Source organism: Pristiophorus japonicus, chromosome 8, assembly GCF_044704955.1.
Source record: "Pristiophorus japonicus isolate sPriJap1 chromosome 8, sPriJap1.hap1, whole genome shotgun sequence".
Lineage (NCBI taxonomy): Eukaryota > Metazoa > Chordata > Chondrichthyes > Pristiophoridae > Pristiophorus > Pristiophorus japonicus.
Window position 1 is genome coordinate 187,560,077 of NC_091984.1, and position 16,358 is coordinate 187,576,434.

At 41.7% G+C, this 16,358-nt stretch overlaps 1 protein-coding gene across 1 annotated transcript in view; it reads right to left on the reverse strand.

Moving 5' to 3' along the window:
• The window catches only part of znrf3 (zinc and ring finger 3), a 121,550-nt gene that overhangs the window by 16,757 nt on the left and 88,435 nt on the right, over nt 1–16,358 (reverse strand). Inside the window, exons 4-6 of the mRNA XM_070887685.1 lie at nt 6,888–6,998; nt 4,056–4,223; nt 2,458–2,560 (exon numbers count right to left, since the gene is read on the reverse strand). Coding sequence (XP_070743786.1) covers nt 2,458–2,560; nt 4,056–4,223; nt 6,888–6,998 — 382 coding nt within the window. The remainder of the gene's footprint in view (nt 1–2,457; nt 2,561–4,055; nt 4,224–6,887; nt 6,999–16,358) is intronic.

Consider the following 16,358-nt stretch of genomic DNA (forward strand, 5'->3'; position numbering starts at 1 on the left):
TTTTTTTTATATTGCTGTTCAGTCGCAGGTTAACTCTTCCTGCATGTTGTCATGCAAGAGTAGTGGTGAGGGAAAACTGTCTTTTGGGCTCCTGCTGGGGCTCATAACTGTGCAGTGACAGCACTGTGTTTACGCCATGATAATGTGAAGTTGTCACACGCAAACGTCACAGCTCTGTGACTATGTGTGACCATAATGTCATGGTTAGCATGAGCAGAATGTTGGACGCCCTACCGCAGCTTGTGTACAGGAAGACAGAATCCAGGCTGACACTACAGTATAGTGCTGAGGGAGTTCTGCACTGTCCGAGCCATTGACTTTCAAATGGAATGCTAAATCAAAGGCCACTAAAACAGATGACCTGTCTCACTTACCTCATTGCTGTTTTGCAGGACCTTGCCGTGTGCAAATAGACTGCAGCGTTTCCCTACTTTACAACAACAGCCACACTCCAATGGAAAATAAAATTGGGCAAGTTGTAAAACGGGCTGCCAATTCGCTATCAAGGCACTACCGCCCATATTGAATTTCACCCACGTGTCCTGTGTTTAGGGATGTGCCCAATAGCTTAACTATATGATTGTGTAACCCAGGGTGTAACAACAGTAATCCCTTGTGAACTGAACTGGATATTTGTATCTTTCACAAAATTGCTTCTTCAATCTCTTCCAAAGGAGGACTGAGGAAACACTTGGTGAGATGCGGCCAGAAACCAATCATTGAGCTGTGTTATTCCAGTGAGCGAATGCACAGAGCAACAGTTACAATCAGATTCACTTAGTGTAATCATCACAACTTACCTTCTCGGAAGAAGAAATAATAAACATGCTGTACTTCTTCACATTGGTGAATTAATAAAGCAAAGTAACTTCTAACTACTTTCCTCTATTCTCCTACTGATCGTGGCCAAAGCTTGCCTGGGCAACTTTCTGTTTTAAAATGTGACTTACCACTCTTTGTTGGACCTGACTGCCTGTCTGGGACTCTCTTTTTTTATTTTAATCTCCTTCTGTTTATGGTTAAAAATAAGCTTTACAGTACAATGAGCGGAGGTGTTTAATGATTGCTGAGGTAGGCTAATGAATTGGTTGTTGGAAAACATACCAGTAGCATATTAATTACCATTCATCCCAGGGCTTCTTTAAAACTTGCATCAATGCACTTCGCTTTAAAAAATTCTACTCTTCAAATTTGCTCTTTTTCCAAATTTTTTCGATGGAAAATTGGTCAAAAAAAATCCCAAAATGGAACACACGTATATACGCGTGGAACAAGAATGAATGCAAGGCTAGTTCATATTTATTGACAACATTTATTACTGACTAAGGTTTTAGTGAGATACTCTGAAATATATAAACAGGCCAGTACAAATTTCCCTTTTGTCATTTAGACCAAATTATGTATTTTTGATACTTATGTCTATTGTGTTGAAGGATAAGTCCCAGACAATGGAATGCTTTGCACTCAGTGACAGTGAAGGATCGGGAATAGCATACAGAGCATTTGCACTGTAATGGTTCCCCAATTAGTGTAGCCTCACCCCAATCTGAGGTTTCTGAATAAAAACAGACATGCAAATTGTGCTGAATCATCAGATACTAGGTTCTACTGTTACCTCATGCCCACTTTCAACTGGATTGAGTCTGCTGCAGTTATTTGAATGAGGACTTTTAACAGGAAGAGGAATTTTCAGGCTGTCTAAGGTTAACTGATAGCATTCTAACAATGCACATACCAGTGACCTTGTTTGGTGTATACAAAGAAGATTTTGCCTCAAGCATTTCTGATACATCATGTTAAATATATAGGTGCCAAAAAACCCGCTGCTGCTCTGTTGCACCTCCACCTGAAGGGTCACAAATTAAGCCAACACATGGATATGCTGAATCCCAGCCTTCCATTGGGAGTTCCAGGTAGCCTGTAAGAAGCGGAGTTTCTATCTTCCCCAAACAAGGCCATCGGTGCAGGAAAGGGCAAGGCCAGAGGCCGGGATCTTTAGCCTGGGAGTGTCCCCACAGCCTATAATACACTGGCCAGATCCTTGGTAGCTTGCCTAGTCAGACCAGCCTGCTGAATAGCTCTCTGGGCAACCTGGGCCATGGCCTGAATCCTCAAAGGTGAGGCAGGGAAGAGTCAGCAAACTCCCCCACCTCCACCCACTCAAATCTGCCACGCAAAGCCCCATTTTGCAGTCTGCCAACCTTGGTCGGCAGCCAAGCTGCATCTTTAGTGCTGTGGATGTCTGGCAGATCACTAAACGTAGGGTATCTCCCACCTGACCCCAATGTGCTTGCCGGGGTCAGATGCCAGGTTGCCGCTCCCACTGATGTTTGGCCTCTTGGTTGTCTTCTTTATTTTACCATTAAAAATTCAAGAGCTGAAATTGGGAGACCATCCTGCCCTTGACCTGAGGGAACTGGCCATGAACTCTATTAGCTTTCATGAGGATGAACTTACCGATGATATTGTGTCTGCAGTGTGGACAGGTATGATGCTGTAGAAGCCAGGGATCCACACACTTCTTGTGGAATCGGTGTGTGCATGGAATCACACGCAACTCCTGTCAACAAGAAGGTTGTCATTTAGAAGAGAGGCTGGACATTTGAAAACGTTACATTCAATGTGCCAAAAAGTACAGATGTAAAAGTATATTCGATTGATTAAGGTTTGAGCCCCTGCCAATGTACTGACCAAACTGATGTTAGAATCCTAGAAAGTTAAATGGAAACAAAATCTAAATGTGCTACTAACCACTATACAGGACCTTTGAAACTTTGTGGTGAAATACTCATGGAGTAAGTTTTTGGCTTTCTGTAAATCTAGAGTAAAAATTCAACATATATTCAGGCTACTAAATAATGTTTGTAAAACGTAATCTGTAGGATCAAGTCCAATTAAGTTTCAAGGCAAGGAAATGGAACTGATAGGTCTGAGTGCCCATTCAAGAAGGGAGGAAGTTAGAATCCCATCCTGGCTGACTCCAGTCCTCCCGCCCAGTCACAGAAAAGGCGACACAGAAGATAACAAACTCTGTTCCTTCCGCCACCATCCCTTTTCACAATGAGAAGATATTACGAGTACCTCAAGCTGAATTCAATAACTGACAGAACTCTTGTCTGGCTGACTTTGCAGGTCACAGACCATAACCCACATCTAAATGTTCTTAGTTGCACACCCACGCTTGGTGACCTTTCCTCCATGTTTTCCTGTCCCCTTTTGTTCTTCGTATAAAAGCAGATGTTGTGACAACCAGACAGCTGATATGCAAGCATAAGACTTCATTTTGGTTTTGTAGGCTTCAGCGAATGCAACATCCATGAAATGGCATTATATTTTGAGTGTAAAATAGTTAGAGGCCCTTGTCCCATATATTTTTTTTATTCGTTCATGGGATGTGGGCGTCGCTGAAAAGGCCAGCATTTATTGCAATATATATCTCCTCACCTGGTCGTTTTTGATTTCTAGAATTCTTTTCATTCCTTCTTCTCTGTCCTTCCCACTGCTTTCTGTTCGGCTGCAGCCATGTCATGTAATCAGTAGGAGCACAGTAAAGCTCCTGGATTGGTATGCCTACTCCCAGCATTAACCTCTGACCCAAGATGGAAAACCTCTCTCTCACAGGCTACACCTACTTATTCACAAGGGTTGCAATTGAAAACAGAATGTTGATTCTCAACTTATACTGCTGTCAAAGTTATGGTATAAAGTCCAAAAGCAGCATTAACAGCAATCAATACAAAAAGGTAATGCAATATTGCTGTTGTTCCTTGGGGCTCACACTGGTAAATTAGGTAGTGGGGCTAATGTAACACAATTGAAACTGGAGCCTGAACCACATGAATACTTGAAAGTTAAAAAAAAACCTCAAGATCCTTTTAAGAATTTTCCAGAAAATCAACTAAAACTGAAGAACTTTCATTTGATCAAGAAGTCCACACAATTTTTTCTTTGTAAGATCTTGATGCTAATCAAGCTGACTATTCTGTAGCAAGTATTTTGCAAACTGTCTGAATCAACCAGGAACCAGCTTTAAATAAAAAAAAAACTTTCCCCACCTCTCCGTCAACATATCTTTCCAAGCAGATGGCACAGTCCGAGGTGGAGCTGCTACTGAGCGTGTCTGAAGCACCACAGCTGCCTTCTCGAGCAACTTTGCCCTTTGATTTGAATTTTCGTGTCTCCATCTTCTCCAGGGCTTGGACTGCCATCCTGTTCATCGAGCTCTGTAGCAAGATAGAAAGATTTCAATAAATTGCAATTTTGCAAGCTTTGCTGCAAACTCATTCCTTTGCCAGAAGCCCAACACAGAAGAACTCTACTTTCCTCGATCTGTCAATGTTCTTACAACCTAGGCCTCCTCCTCCCCACCCCACTCAACTGTGGTGCTGTTTTATGCTATGGGTCTTACCCCTTCACCTAGGGTTGTCTTTGTTTAAACTACTGATCTTTGTAGATAGTAATTTGCTTCACTGATTTTTTTCAATTTAATAATTATTTGACCACAGAACATGTATATAACCACCTTTACATGCATCAGGTATTGCACCTTGTGTCTACTACACCCTTGCTGGGGCATGGTCCCATGGGCACCAGTTGTGCACCGTTACCATGCCCAAGGGGCCATTAGTCATGTGAGCATTAATAGTGAATGTTAAAGTCTATTCATCTGCAGAGGACATGGCAGCCGAGTCCAATCCTCTCCTTGCCTGATGTCCACACATTTACACGACCAGCAAAGTGGAGGGGGAGGGGCTCAATACTAATTAGCAGTATGATTGCTTCTCCCTACTCTCCAACTCAGGGAGATTGAGGTTAAATGCAGCACCCCTTCACTCCCCTGCCTTAAGTTAGGTCACTGAGCTTATAATGGCAATCAAACCCCAGCCATGGTTGGTCTTTGTGGCTTAGGTACTGACTGGATAAACCCACTGAGCCATCAGGGGAGACCTTTGATTTAGTATAGTGACACTCCCTGTACCCACTTGTAATTTAAGGTACCTCCTCTATCCAACAGCGTTTTATAAAAGGTTACTACAGGTTAAGATCTTTAAAATTATGAAACGTTTTGGCAGATTAGATACAGAGAGTGTTTCCACTTGTGGGGAAGAGCAACAATATAAGATAAGTTTCCATGAAATCCAATAGGGAATTCAGAAGAAACTTCTTTAAGCAGAGAATGGTGAGAATGTGGAACTCGCTACCGCAGGGAGTAGTTGAGGCAAATAGTATAGGTGCATTTAAGGGGAGGCTAGATAAGCATCTGAGGGAGAAGGGAATAGAGGGTTATGTTGACAGAGTTGGATGATGAAAGACGAGAGGAGGCTTGAGTGGAGCATAAACGCCAGCATGGACTGGTTGGGCCGAATGGCCTGTTTCTGTGCTGTATATCCTATGTAATCCTATGATGATGGTGTTTGTTGGTTAACAGGTTTGGGCCTTCTGAATTATGTACGGCACAGTGCACCATACAAGGCCTTACATCCGCGCGCGCTTCACTTAGTGCAGTTGGGTACATAAAATCTCGTCTGAAGGATTCGAATTAGAGAAAATCAATCTAAGAAATACACCAGAACAGTGGGACAAGATTTCCTTGGTGTGCTATATGTAACAGAATTGTAAGCTTGTTCTCTTAACAGGTTTATGATTTAATTCCACGTAGCATGCAGAGGAAATCTTCCTCCATGTTCTATTAACATGATTTTGTAAGTTATTTAGATTGTGACCCAAATATTTTGACAGTATATTCAAAATTGTTAAATAAGAACAGCAACAAGCTTCATAAACCAAATATATAATCTAGTCATTTTATTCAAACGACTATTCAGATAATAAACCTTTGTGGTCCTAATGCTTGATGAATGAAAGGGTATGGACTCTGTCTTACACTTGACAACTGGGCAGGTGATTGCAAAGATCTCGACCCGGAATCAGTTGCAGTCAGTTCCATTCATAAAGGTGTTTAGCTGTTATATTGGAAGGGCTGCAAACAGTATATACAAAACAGTGAAGAAACTTGTAATGTACCATTCAATAATCAGCGTGAAGTTATTTGTTTACTTAGGTCACGGTGATGCAGGATTCCTGACAGGCCCGCTCCATCACTCATTGGCATTACCTTTATAACAGTAAAGCTAAATTTGTATCATTTAAAGCACCTATCAAAGAGGGAGGTAAGGATTGTATTGAAGGTTGAGACTAAGAACTATAACTGCACGGGTTTGTTCTGATGGTTACTGATGCAATTTGAACTTTACTATTGTGCTACAGCTTTAGCACATAAAAGGAGCACATTACATTTCTATTATTTTAGTAACTGGCTCTCAAACCAACACACATGTATTAAATAGGAATCAAACTGTAAGAGATTGTTGCCAGTTCGAAAGTTTAGAAAAAAAACAGCATTTCGACGTGGGGCAATAGTGTAAAACGGGCGATATCGGATCAACCGTCTGTTATATACAACATTCCTGATTTTAATTTCCATCGAAGTCAAAGGAAATTAATATTGGAAGGGATGTATAATGGATGGCTGATCCGATATCACCCGTTTTACATTAATGCCCAAGGTCAAAAGTAACCCCCCCCAGCTCAGATTTCCCTCAATCCCTTTCTCCTCCAAATATCTACCCAGTTCCCTGTTGAATTTGTTGACACTATCCACTTTTGCTGCCTTGCTGAGTATATTAACCTTCTTTATAAAGCAGCTCAATCTAAACTGTCTGATCACTTTCGCCCTTTTTAGCTTGAACGTACGCTACTTTATAGGAGTTGCGATTATGCAAGAGATACAATTCAGGTTTGGGAGTTTCCAAAGCCTTTAAGGATCTGTACTGATTCTGTCAGATTAGTTTAGTACTTAAAAAAAAAACACACTCATTGTCGCTTACCTGACTCCTGCGTTGTTTGAGCTTGATTTTAATGAGTAGAACCAGACAGACGAGAGACACCACCACAAAGAAAGCCAGGAAGATGCCCATATCAAAGTATTCCGTCGGCTGCTGGTTAGGCGGAAGAAAATAAATATGTTAATAGCTGCTGTTAATCGCAGGGGTTGTTAACAGAACTATAATATTGTTAAAGTAAGCAGATCCAGCCACAAATATTGTAATAATAGGTGACACGAAACAATAGTGAGCGTTGTTCACAAGGCGTAGTCACTCTTGCTATCACATAAGCTTTTAATGCTGTGCTAATATGCTTTTTGTGTGATATTCTTAATTCCCTCTATTGGAAGACCAGTAACAATCGCTACTTCACTCTATTGTAACACTGGCAGTACAGATATTATACTCCCCACCATTACACTTTGCTGGTTCCCAGTCACGTCACAATTACAGAAAGATTACTCTGTGCACTTACTGCATACAGGAAATTGAGAACTTGGAATACAGAATTAGCATGTAGATTAAAACATACATCACACCAACCAATATTTAAATTGATGAGGCACTGTTAAAAATTAGAATTACTGTGTCAGATATCCTACAGGGCTTCCATAGAGTATAGATGCTGTTTTTAAAACATTTTCTTGCAGGCCAGTCAGACTCCCCATAAAGTATATACACTTTGAGTATTGCCCTCAAAGTTAATTCCATCAATTTTTTTGGAACAGTCTCATTCCTTGCTTCTCACCCAACAAAATAGCCTTACTCTTTCTGCCCAATCCCATGGTCCCATTTTTCACTCATCCTCACACGTAGACCCAATTCCTTTCTGAGAGTGAAGGCACAACACAGGTACAAACCTTCTCTCAAGCCTTCCCTTCAAAGCCTTGGCACATTACCAACATGGTGAGCTAAGACCTGGATCCTGACCAGTCGGCCTTCCAGTATCAGGCGGCAGCTACAGAATATGATCCCCAAACACTGGTAAGAATCCTGGGAATCCCTAATTTCATGCAATAAAAACGGAATTAAACTTATTCAGTCACCGATTTTAGGCAGTGAAATTGAAAAGTACCTCACACATTCCTATCATTTTCCAGGGGAGTGTTTCCCATCACTTCTGCATTGAGTCCATTCAGATTGAATATGGATATACCAGTATCTTGGATAATGCTACTTTCAGCTACCTTCTCAAAAAAGAAACTGCAGAAATACCTTTTCTAAATGGTACATCATTCACTGGAAACTTAGTGAATGGCTCCCTGAATGGATCTGTGGCATTCATTAGCTGGACTGTATCATCTGGCAACAAACAACAACAAAAATTCCAAACCTGACTGCCTTTCTGGCTCAGTTAGCAAATGAATGGCCTATCATGGAACTGAGCCACACAGACCAGCAAGGTGGCAGGTTTGATCGCTGCTCTGTGCCATTAACATAGTGGGGCAGTGTTGAGGGAAACAAAACCAGTTAGGGTTCCTGCGCCCCCATGATGCTTTCTCCTGGCTGTGTATGGATGCCAGTTAAGGACAGGACCTGGCTGAGTTAGCATGCTCCCCATCCTCTTTTCCCGTAGCTGGAAAGCCTGGTGACGATCATGGCCAAAGCTCACGCCCATTGAATATACTGGAGGCTGAGCAGCACCTGCGGAACCCCCGCATGAGTAAGAACGTGAGTTTCTCTGCCACAGGGCTTTGCTGTTGCAGAGTCTACACATTCTTTTAAAAGGGAATTAGATAGTTGTTTTGAAAAAGAAGAAAATTAAAGGTGTTGGTAAATGAGCAGGAATCTGGGATCAGACTAGATGCACATTGCACAGACATGATAGGCTGAATGGCCAGTTTCTGCGCTGTAGCATAATATGATTCTACGATAATGTTCAATTCAGACCATGCAGTAGGGAGAAATACAACAAAAAAAGCTTTTCTATGGTGGACCACTCAATGGAACAAGCATGTACTGTTGAAAGCATCAGGTCAGTGGACTTCAACCTCTTCAAACAAACAAAAAATATCTCCAATCTTGAATTATAAACATAAAAGATTATTGATAAAGGAAGTTCAATACACCTTGGAAGAGTAAAATCAGCCTAGTATTAAAACAAGTATTGTTTTTTTGAATTGGGCAACATAAATCCTCAGCAATGCGGAGCTATTTAGGATAAGCAAATAATGCTTACTACGAGAGAGCTCAGTTTAGAATTACATTGACCAGCAGGTGGAGGCCTAGCTGCACAGTAAAGCTTCAGCCAGAGTTATTCATCATACTGAGAAGCACATTTCAAAGGCATTCTCCTGTCATGAACTCATCTTTCATGCCAGCCCCCATGGATTTTAATTTAGCAGGAAGGCTTGGCAGGCAAAGTGTCAAATTAATTTTTCAGTTACAGTTCTGTGTGGTTGGTTCCTGCATGACTGGAGAAATCGTTGGAGTTTTTTTTGCCTCTCAGTGAAAGTAACAGAAATTTAGGTCAAAGACACGGGATACTTCAGTGATACCGGGTAGCATTCATCCACTTTTTATTTTCTGGAACTCCTCGCGACTGTGCAGTGTCTCAGATGGGATAACTAGATGATGTGGGCGACAGATTTTGCTACAATTAATGGTAATTGTTATTCATAACGGAACATACAAACATATTTTGCCTCACTTGTTGTATTGACGATCTTTCTTTGTGTGCAATTAAAAGGGTGCTTCCTTCATGAATAAAACTGTAAACCTTTTCTTGTTTGCAGAAAGGAAGCAGACTGAGCAATGAATTGTTTATCTCACTGGGTCTAATTATATGCTCCGATACAATTTACACATTGGATTTTAAATGAATAGAAAAATATTTGCCAAACATTTTTCATTAAGCAGGTAGCCCTTTAGTCTCCAATGGGAGGTGAAAAAGGGATACAATTTTTCCCCGAACCCCTAAACTAATCCCGCTAAACTACAGGATATCAATCTAATGTCACAACCTACATTACTCAAACATAATGAATTGCATTCCACAGATGCCATTCCCATGGTGGCAGCAGCATGGGCCCCTATCAATAGTGCATTTGATCATCTATGTATGTATTTACCATTATAATCTGCAGTCCCATTGTTAACTGTTTATCCAACTCTCTATAAAGGGAGTTAATCTTTATAAAGAGAGTTAATCAACATAGTATGAACTGGCTTTGCGGGAAGTCTATTCCATATTCCATGTAGCTTACAAGAGATGGGGCCAGAGGAGCAAATTTCTTCCAATCTCACTTGGGGCTTGTTAATTTTGCACTGGGGGAGGGGATGGGAAGGGAGCCAGGGAGAGTAATCAGTGTTTGTAAAACTTTGCTGAAATTCTTATCCTTGAGCCATGGTGAAATGGATATGACAACTCTATCTGTGGGCCAACTGTGGCAAGATTGTTAGCCATTGTGCGCATTTATGTTATCAATATTGGAGCAATTGCTTTTGAGAAGAAATGTTTCTTCATGTTCTCATTTCGGAGTCCATCAGCACCAATTCAAGTCTTATTTGCGATCTTGATTGTTCCAGAAAAACCACAAAGCAGTAGTTTTGCTGGTACAGCAGAGGTAGGAGGTTTATCAGAAAGGCAAAGTAGTCACTAAAACAAAAGGGGTCTATAACGAGAGCTAAAGTGCAATCAGCAGGGAAGAGAATAACCTAATCAGGGGGAGCAAAGGGTGCATGGGGCCAGATACTTCAACACATTACATGGAGAATGGAGGAATGATTTAATATTTAGCAACATACACTCCTCTTTATTCGCAGAATAGAGCCTTTTGTTTTTCTTCTTGGGATGCGGGCAACACAGAAAGACCTGCATTTATTGCCCATCCCTAGATACCCTGAGAAGAAGGTAGTGAGCCTTCTCCTTGAACCACTGCAGTCCTTGTGCTGATGGTGCTCCCCTATGGTGCTAGATTGGGAACTGACCCAGTCACGATGAAGGAATGGCGATATAGGTCCAAGGCAGGATGGTGTGTGACTTAGAGGGAAAGTTGGAGGTGATGTTCTCACATTACTGCTCTTGTTCTTTCTGATGGTAGAAGTCCCAGGGGAGGGTGTTGCTGTCCAAGAACTCTTTAGAGTTCCTGCAGTTCATCCTTGTGATCATACAAGCTGCAGCCAGACATTTTACAATGTTAAATATGTTGCGCTATATCAATGCAAGTTGTTGTTATGCTAGTGATGGAGGCATTGGATATTGAGCCTATTAACGGGGGTGGCAATCAAGCAAATGATATGTCTAGGGTGGTGTTGAGTATCTTGAATGTTGTTGCAACTGCATCCATCCAAACAAATAGACACTCCTGACTTAAACTTTGTAAATGTGGTGGCATGCAATTATGCTGCTGTTGATGGCCCACAGTGCCTCATGGATGCCCAGTTTTGAGCTACTTGATCTGTCCTTCATCTGCCCTACTCAGTAGGGTGGTAGTGTCGCACTACACAATTAGAGGATATACTCATGATGGAGACACAAATTTCTACCAGTGCTATCATGGACAGACGTATCTGACAGGTAGGTTGATGCAGAGGTGGTCAAGTAGATTAGTTCCTCGTGTTGGTTCCCTCACCACCTGATGCTGGTCCAGTCTGGCAGTTGTGTTTTCCAGGACTCAACCAGCTTGGTTATTAATATCAGCATGTACATTCTGTGCCCTCTAAGTGAAGTTCTATATGAGGGAGTACTGATTTATCATTTGGTGTGGGGTGGGGGTGTGCAAGATGGTAATTAGCAGGAAGCTTACTTGACTTTGTTTTACCTGAAGGCTCATGGGGTTGAGAGTCAATGTGAAGGATTCTCAGAGACACTTCTATCCATGCATGCACCACTGTGCCCTCACATCTGTTGGGATCTATCCTGCCATAGCCAATGATGAAGGCTTGGGATATTGGCTGATAATGATGCTGTGAGTCATGTTGTTGCTTGACCAGTCTGCAGGACCATTCTCTCAGCTTGGACACCAGCTTCCAAATGTTGATAAAGAGGACTCTGCGGAGTTGACTTGGCCATGGTTGCCTTAGTTTATCCTGATACATTGCCAATAGGTCTGTCTGATTTTCTTCTCCTTATTGAACTTCATAACAATTGTTTGTAACAGGATGGCCAATTCAGAGGGCAAAGTGTGGGATTCGAGTTACAAGTAGCGATACCAAGTAAGATGGCAAGGCTCCCTTCCCTGAAGAACATGCGTGAACCAGTTGAGTTTTTACAACAATCCAGTTTTCTGGTGCTAGCCCACAAATGACCAGCTTTATTGAATTCAATCCAATAACTTGCCATTGTAGGATTTAAACTCATGGCCCCTGGATTGCTAGGCCAGTACCTTAACCACTAGGCTACCATATTCTCCTAAAACAGCCTTCTGAATGGTCTGAAAGCTATGATCACGTAAATAAATAACCCCAGTAGATTTGTAAAGTTCACTATTTGGTCAAACTCATATGCGACCACCTCAGTTCTGGCAGGTTGTCCCTGAAGAACAATTTTTATTGAGATGAGATCAGCAGCTACTCAAGGTATGCAACATGATGTTGACATGAGTTGGTACTAGCTGCGTCCCCAGATGACACTTGAAATGGATGATCTATCAGAAAAGAACCATTTTGTTGGGTCTACCTGTCTTTCCCTGTTCTGATAACATTCTTATATTCTTAATTGTCAATACTATTCGGACCTTCACATTTTTAGTTAACAGTCTGTTTCCTGGCAGACTATTGAGCCGCCACCTTACAATTAGCTGGGTGTTCATTGGGTCTATGTTTGAAATCCTTGGACATATCAGACTCTCTTGAATAGAGAGAAGGAGGAAGCTGGTTTATATCATCAGTCACCTTGCTGTTGTCTTTATAGCTGGTGTACTAAGATCATGTTATCAGAAACACAACAAAAGCCAAAGTTGTATGGTGTCCAAAGTGTTTGTAGATAATTTATAGATAACAGAACCTCTGGTAATAAGATTAACAACTAATTGACTTTCAGCTGGCCTGCAGAGCTTTATAAATACCAGCTGTCGATTAATCTATGACCAAACCTCGAAAGGAATGTTGAATATGATATTATGCACAAGAGTCTGAAGCCCAATAGGTTTCCTTTGAAGTGCACTTATGAAGTAGATTATGGTCCCGGGTTCAATCTCTGGTCTGTGCTGCTTTAGTTCATCTCTCTATGGGGTTGCTGCAGCCGAGCTCAGTACCCCTTGGCAAAGGATGCAGGGCTCCTGCTGCTGATCGTTACCTAGCGATCCTTGCTGGAGGTGAAACTGTGAGGGAGTTGGGTGAGGACAGGATCAAGCTTGGCTGTGACAATGTCCTCAGGCCACCAGTGTAGCCAGGCATATGTACTGTGCACATTTTTGTCCCTTGGGGATGACACATCAGCTGGTACAGTAAGTAATCTACCTCTACAAACAATCTTGGGGGGGCGGGGTCAGGGATGAGACATTACCTTGTCCCGTATACTTTCAGAATCATTAGTGTAGTCGTCAGGCCATTATAGGCTTGTCATTTCACTGGTGATGTGCAGATAGGATTTTTTTGGTATATTTTATATAAGGTAGCATAACAACAAACAAAACCTTCATTTCCAAAGCGCCTTTAATGTAGCAAAACATCCCAAGGCGCTTCACAGGAACAAAGGTGCAGCTAAAAATACTGCATAAAACAATGAACGCTTTGTGAATTCGGGAGGGTGGCAAAGTATGGAGAAAATGTGCTGAGTACCAATGGGTCAGTCACAAACTTTCCACAGCCCAATACATATTCCAGCAGACACAAAAGCAAAATACTGCGGATGCTGGTAATCCGAAATAAAAACAGAAAATGCTGGAAATACTCAGCAGGTCAGGAAGCATCTGTGGAGAGGGAAACAGTGTTAATGTTTCAGGTCGATGACCTTTCAAGTTTTAAGCAAGTACAGAGACAGTGAAAGCAAGAGGTGAGGAACGAATTAAAGGGAAGGTCTGTGATTGCGTGGAGGGCAGGAGAGATTCCAGCAGCCCTGATTTAGCTAGTGATGATTTATTATGTACCAGAACTTCTGCATACAAGAGTTCCAAGCAACAACACCATCTGGAGTGTGTCCCACTGGATAAGTGGTGGATGAAGTATGGGAACTGACATTAGCTTTGGGCTTTTCTCGTCTGTTCCAGAATGCTGATGTGTGGCTTGCAGCAGGATTTATGGCCCTGACAGTGGACTTTTGTGTGGTTTCAGTTCTAATCTCGACAGACAGCACGGCAACACATCTTTCCAGTGTTTCGTGGGACTTGGAATAGACTACCCGTGTCAAGTTTGTTAGCGAGCATGGCTTTATACTGTTCCGAATCCAGCAAAAGATGGGCTTTGGCAACTGCCAACCAGGCCTATCATATTTCATCATTGGACAGATGCAGGTTGTGTAACAACACTGAAGCTATTGGCAGTGACGAGTAAGGCTGGGCTTTCTCAATGATTCCATTTTATACCAGCCATTTTGCCTTTATAAAGACATCAGATCTGGAGTGCAGTGGACCAGTGGCAAAGAGATGAATGTGTAACAGAAGAGAGCGAAATATATAGTGAGTGGGCAACATAAAGGCTGTGAACCCCTCTCCCCAATTCTCATTTCTAAGTTTGCCTTAAAATAAAACCTAGTTTAAATTTAGTTTGATACATCGAACCCCAAAATTAAGCTCATGTTTGATTTTTTTTAATATACTGGATCTCAGCTACGAACAGTAAGCATTGGCTAGAATGGTCTCAGTGAGCTGTCCTGTCAGGCACAACACTCTCATATGCAGTTTTGTTGCAATCATCATCTAACCGTGTTGTCAGAAGTAATATTCGAACAAAAATATCCTGTTTGATGCAATAGTGGTTTAAGTTCCTCTCGTTTGCTGTAGTCACTGCTAATCATCTAATATTTCAACCGTCAATAACTTTTGGTTTGTTTTTTCATAATGAGGGACCCGTTTTGTGGAGAGACTAGAGAAGTTGGGATTGTTCTTGTTGGAGCAGAAAAGGTTAAAGGGATATTTAATAATGTTCAAAATTATGAGGGTTTATGATGGAATAAATAAGGAGAAACTGTTTTTACTGGCAGGAGGGTCAGTAACCAGAAGACACAGATTTAAGGTAATTGGCTAAAGAAACATTGGGCAGATGAGGATAATATTTTTATGTAGAAAGTTGTTATGATCTGTAATGCACAGTCTGAAAGGGTGGTGGAAGCAAATTCAATAATAACATTCAAAAGGGAATTGGATAAATAATTGAAAAGGAAAATTTTGCATGGCTATGCGGAAAAGGCAGGAAAGTGGGATCAATTAGACAGCGCTTTCACCAAGAGCCGACTCAGGCACATTGGGCCGAATAGCCTCCTTCTATGCTGTATGATTCTATGATTTTACTATGCCTTACATTAAAAGAATTAAAAATATTTTTAAATTCTGCTCGTTTCTCTCCCCCCTCACCCGCAGATTTTAACAAGGAATTTAAAACTGATGATCTCACAACTAAGGAGATCAGAGGGTCCAGCTTTATTGTTGAAAGAAAGAAGGACTTGCATTTATATAGCACCTTACATGATCACCGGATTGCTCAAAGCGCTTTACAGTCAATGAAGTACTTTTGGAGTGTAGTCACTGTTGTAATGTGGGAAATGCAGCAGCCAACTTGTGCACAGCAAACATCCACAAACAGCAATGTGATAATGACCAGATAATCTGTTTTGTTATGTTGATTGAGGAATAAATATTAGCCAGGACACCGGGGATAACTCCTCTGCTCGTCTTTGAAATAGTGCCATGGGATCTTTTACGTCCATCTGAGAGAGCAGACGGGGCCTCGGTTTAACGTCTCATCCGAAATAAGGCAACTCCTACAGTGTAGCACTCCCTCAACTCTGCACTGGAGTGTCAGCCTAGATTTTTTTTAATTTTATGTGCCCAAGTTCCTGGAGTGGGACTTGAACCCACAACCTTCTGACTCAGAGGTGAGTGTGCTAGCCACTGAACTACAGCTGACAGTTGAGGGTTGAGGGAGGGATGGGGTAGGGAGGAGTAGTCATAAAAGAACTGTGCCACAGTTGTGAATCTGACCCCATATTTTTGGCTACAGCCATTCCTGTGGTGTTGGGGAAAGGTATTGCGTTCAGTTCTGGGCTACGCCTCAGGAAGGATATATTGGCCTTGGAGTGATACCTGGGCTTAGAGGGTTAAATTATGGAGACAGGTTGCATAAACTTGGCTTGTATTCCATTGAGTATTGAAGATTGAGAGGTGATCTAGTGGGGGTGTTTAAAATATGAAAAGGATTTGATAGGTTAGATAGAAAAACGATTTCCTCTGATGGGGAAAATAGAGAATGAGACGACATAATCCTAAAATTAGAGCTAGGCCATTCAGGAGTGAAATCAGGAAGCACTTTTTCCCCCACATAGAGCAGTAGAAATCTGGAATTCTCACCCCCCAAAAGATTGTGGATGCTCTGACA